The sequence below is a fragment of the Benincasa hispida genome, chromosome 5 (genome assembly GCF_027475165.1).
Source record: "Benincasa hispida cultivar pf3 chromosome 5, pf3_genome.v1.1, whole genome shotgun sequence".
Classification (NCBI taxonomy): Eukaryota; Viridiplantae; Streptophyta; class Magnoliopsida; order Cucurbitales; family Cucurbitaceae; genus Benincasa; species Benincasa hispida.
This window is the reverse complement of record NC_143482.1, coordinates 6,653,950-6,658,544: the sequence shown is the minus strand read 5'-3', so window position 1 is coordinate 6,658,544 and position 4,595 is coordinate 6,653,950. Positions and strand designations below refer to the sequence as shown.

General features: G+C 34.1%; 1 protein-coding gene across 1 annotated transcript; it reads left to right on the top strand.

Annotated features, from left to right (window-relative positions):
* The first annotated feature begins 1,162 nt into the window (after positions 1 to 1,162).
* On the top strand, positions 1,163 to 4,058 carry LOC120077050 (heat stress transcription factor A-7a-like). The gene is made up of 5 exons (XM_039030889.2): positions 1,163 to 1,464; positions 1,651 to 1,967; positions 2,253 to 3,088; positions 3,504 to 3,692; positions 3,783 to 4,058. The coding sequence occupies exons 2-3, from the start codon at positions 1,662 to 1,664 to the stop codon at positions 3,000 to 3,002; spliced, it is 1,056 nt and encodes a 351-aa protein (XP_038886817.1). The 5' UTR covers positions 1,163 to 1,464; positions 1,651 to 1,661; the 3' UTR covers positions 3,003 to 3,088; positions 3,504 to 3,692; positions 3,783 to 4,058.
* Positions 4,059 to 4,595: the final 537 nt, after the last annotated feature.

Sequence of the window (4,595 nt, the reverse complement as noted above, 5' to 3'; positions counted from 1 at the left end):
CATTTTTCAAAAAATATTTTGGTTCTTCATTTGATAAAATCTTGTTTGATAACCATTTTGTGTTTGAAAATTAAGTCTATGGACAATACTTAAACCTCCAGATTTCTTAATTTCTTATCTATTTTCATCGATAATTTAAAAAACCAAACCAAAATTTGAGAACTAAAAAAAATAGCTTTGGAAAAATTGTTTTTGTTTTTGGAATTTGGCTAAGAATTCTACAATTGTACCTAAGAAAAATGTAAATCATTGTAAAAATGTGGAATGAAATAGTCTTAGTTTTAAAAAACAAAAACAAAAAATCAAATGGTTACCAAACAGGACCTAAATATCTTGTTTTTGGTTTTATGTTTTTGAAATTTATGCATGTTTTCTTTCAATTTTTTTTTGTCGTAAATGATTGGGTTTTTGCCCATAGTAAAAAAACTTTAGAGACAAGTTGTATGTTCTCATACTTTGGAAGATTTTAATTTGATTGGGGGTTTATTTACCGAGACTTCCATTTGAGCTTCCAAAATGTAGTTGAAATGACAGTTGAATCTTTCTCTATGTGTAGATCGGTTCCCCTCAAGCTTTGAGTTCATCTTTATTGGGTCTAATCACTTTTTTTCTTATCAAATTTTTGTATGAGACTCATAAGCTTCGATACCATTTCAGTATATATATATATATATATATATATATATATATATATAGTTGTTGGATACTTGGTGGGTTGGGTGCAGAGATGCACCAAAAATATCTTTCAGTAATTATTGAACAGAACTTTAGACCGTGGAAAAAGGTAGTATTGAAAAATACTTGGATATATTCCGAGGTAGGGAAAACTTTCTATACTACGATGGTATGGACAATTTTTTATATTATCTTAAATATGATTTTAAAGATAAAATAGGATCCACTAATATAAATGTGGGGTCTATAAATATTTATGGACAAATTTATTATGTGAAAGAAAGTATAGTACTTCTGTAGTACTAGAAAAATTCTTACTAAGATGTACCTATCTTTGTATAACTCACTCAAATGTTTAATGATAAGTTGACACATGATTAAAAAATATAAAAAATATATTTATTTATATATTTTTTTTTCTAAGAAGGTATGCAGAGAAAAGAAGACAAAGGGCGTATCAAAATTGCTTTTAGAAAGTCGTGCACCTAATTTAAAGACGAGCTCCAAAAAATCGTTTGAAAGAAGGAAACGAAACCGCGAAAGAATAACCGCCCCTCAAAAAGAGATTTTTTTTTTCTCTCTTTTATTGATGCGAACAGACGTTTTAAATTTTTTGATGAAGAATTGAAACCGCGTTTGTCCTCTCGCAATCATCACCTTGGCTTTTTCTGTCATTTCCTCACCATAAAACCTCTCGATTCTCTATTGGATTCTTTTCAATTTCGCTGCCATTTTAGTTATTGCCTCTGATCACTCTCCCCATTTTCGTACACCATTCTGCATAATCGTGTAAGTTTTCCTCCTCTCCCTCTAATTTCAGTTCTACCCACCTAACCCATTTTCTAATTTTCCCCCAATTTCTCTTTCTGGGGTTCTTCAATCATACTGTGAGATTCTTGGCTTGAATGTTGTATTAATCGGACCCCCATTTTCTTCTTCTTCTTCTTCTTCTTCTTCTTTTTTTTTTTTTTCCAGTTCTTGTATCGATGAATCCTCAATACCCAGTGAAGGAGGAGGATGCGGGGCCAAGCTCGCCGGAGGTAGGCGGCGGTTATGGCTTACCGTTGACGCCGCCGCAGCCGATGGAGGGTCTTTACGACGTTGGTCCACCGCCATTTCTGATCAAGACATTTGATATGGTGGATGATCCAATTACCGATCACATTATCTCTTGGGGCAGGGGAGGCATCAGCTTCATTGTATGGGATCCCAAGGCCTTCTCTGCTAATTTGCTTCCTCGATTCTTCAAGCACAACAATTTCTCAAGCTTCATCCGGCAGCTCAACACTTATGTAAGTTTCGAAATGTCTTTAATATTTGCTTCTAAGTTCGAGTAAATTTAAGTTATAGAATGAACGGTGTAAGTTCCTTTAGGTCTAAAGTTTGTGATATATGGTAAGCAAATCTAAGTTATAGAATGAATTATTTAAGTTCCCTTTAGGTCTAAAGTTTGTGATAGATGATGATTAGTGTTTTTGTGTATTCAAACTGTTGTGTGGTTTCTCTAGTTTTGTGAATTCTGTTTTAGAGTTCCTTTAGTTCGGGTGGGGATTTTTGAATAGGAATTATGCTTCCAGGGTTTTAGGAAGATTAATCCAGAGAGATGGGAGTTTGCAAATGAAGGATTCTTAAGAGGCCAAAAGCATCTTCTTAGAACTATTAGGAGAAGAAAACCACCAACCTCTGACTCTTTGCCTCCAGAACAAGAACCCAGTGCTTGTGTCGAAATTGGTCGATTCGGGCTCGATGTCGAACTCGACCGATTGAAACGGGACAAGCAAGTGGTGATGATGGAACTAGTTAAGCTAAGGCGTGAGCAGCAGAACACAAGAGCTTACATACAAGCAATGGAACAAAAGCTGCAAGGGACAGAGATGAAACAACGACAGATGATGAAATTCTTGGCAAGAGCAATGCAGAATCCAGACTTCATTCACCAACTAATCCAACAGAAGAAGAAAAGAGGCCTTGAAGAAGCTGCAACAAAGAAGAGGAGGAGGCCTATTGACCAAGGACCGAACAGTTCCAGAGGCAGTGAAGAGGGCATCTCAAACCCCATTAAGATTGAGCCAATAGAATTTTGTGGATATGAAGTATCTGAATTAGAAGCACTTGCTTTGGAAATGCAAGGATTAGGCAAGACAGTTAAGAAAGAAACCGAAGTAAAAGAAGAGATGCAAGCTCCAGAGAGTGGAGATACAGAGCTGGATGAGGGATTTTGGGAAGAGTTTTTCAGTGGAAGAATAGAAGAAGACGACGACGACACCAACAACGCCGTAGTGAAAGCCTTAAGCGATCGCTTCGGTTATTTAGGTTCAATCCCCTAAAATGTAAGGTAGCTGGAAAACACAAATCTGCATAGCCATTTTTGCACTTTGGTTCAAAGAAATTTTCAGATCTCCATTTCTTCTAGGTAAGAGAAATACTGTTTTTGTTTCTCACCTTCCAATTAGAACTTCTCGTTTGGTAACCATTTCGTTTTGTGTTTTTGGTTTTTGAAAATTAAGCCTATAAAAACTCCTTCCACCTCTACATCTCTTGCTTTGACATCTACTTTTTACCTATGTTTTCATAAACCAATTCAAAATTTGAAAACTAAAAAAAGTAGTTTTTAAAAACTTATTTTTGGAATTTGGAATTTGGCTAAGAATGCAACTCTTCTACTTAAGATTGATACAAACCATGATAAGAAAATGAATGGAAATAAGCTTAATTTTCAAAAACCAATACCCAAAAATGAAATGGTTACCAAAAGAGCCTTAGTGATATTCAATCAAATACTCCACCAAAAACCATTACTCTCTTTCTGATTTGTCTGGAATTAACAGGATGGGAAATCTTGGCAAGCACAATACTAAAAGGGAAACTGTCTTTTCCTCTCTTTTGTCTCTCTCTATTTGTCTTTCATTTTCCCACGACAAATCTCCCCCCTTATTTTTTCTCCTGGCTTTATTAAGTTGCAGGTAAATTTAGTTGGAGAGGGGACATTGATAGCCACAAGATGAATTTGGATGAAGGTGTGTTCTCTTTCACAATCAATTACAGTAATAATTTTTTTTTTTTTGGGTAAGTTTTGTACGAATAAAAAGAAGAGTATTTGTGACCAGGAATGAAGGAAAGTTGCAGAAGAAGAAGCCAAAATGGGGGGGGCCCGGCCCAAGTTGGTTTTTTTCTCTTTAAGCAGTTGGTAGTTAAAAGTGTGGGTCGGTGTCTGATTCTTTGTTTGTTTGTGTTGTCTATTTGTGAGAGTTGCTTTGAAATGGTCGGTGTTGAAATTGAGTTTTCATTGTCATGCCACTTAAAAAAATCCCAGATATTTCTCTATTCCTTTCACTGCCTTACAATCATAAGCAAATGGTATCATTGGTCGTCCCATTACTTTTTTTTTCCTTCTTTTTTTTTTAATTGTCTTATGATGTCCATATTTATATATTAAAAGAAAAATCATTGTGAGATTTGATTTTACTTAGTAAATCATATGCAGATTTACATTAAACATGAGTTTGTTTAGTGACATTGAGATTTCTAAAATTTGATTTAGATGAATTTGTTGTTTAAATTTAATCTGTTTTTTTGTTTGCTAATTGTATAAAATTAAATTAAATGTTGATTTTAAAATATTACATAATCGACAAATGGTTCAAAAATTGAACAAAAGAAGTAGTAGAATTACTTGGTGGCCCAACATGAGGGTAACGACCAAGCACGAAAATATCATTATTGATGTAAATATCGATAACTTAGACTTACGGATATTTAATGGATATTCCGAGAAAAATCACGGATATCATGGAAATTTATAAAAATATTGTGAAATTTTAGAACAAACTTGTGCAAGTAATAAAATAGGACTTTAAACATATAAATCAATAATTGGAAGCTAAATATGATTGGTAATGGAAGAATGGATAATAGCAAAA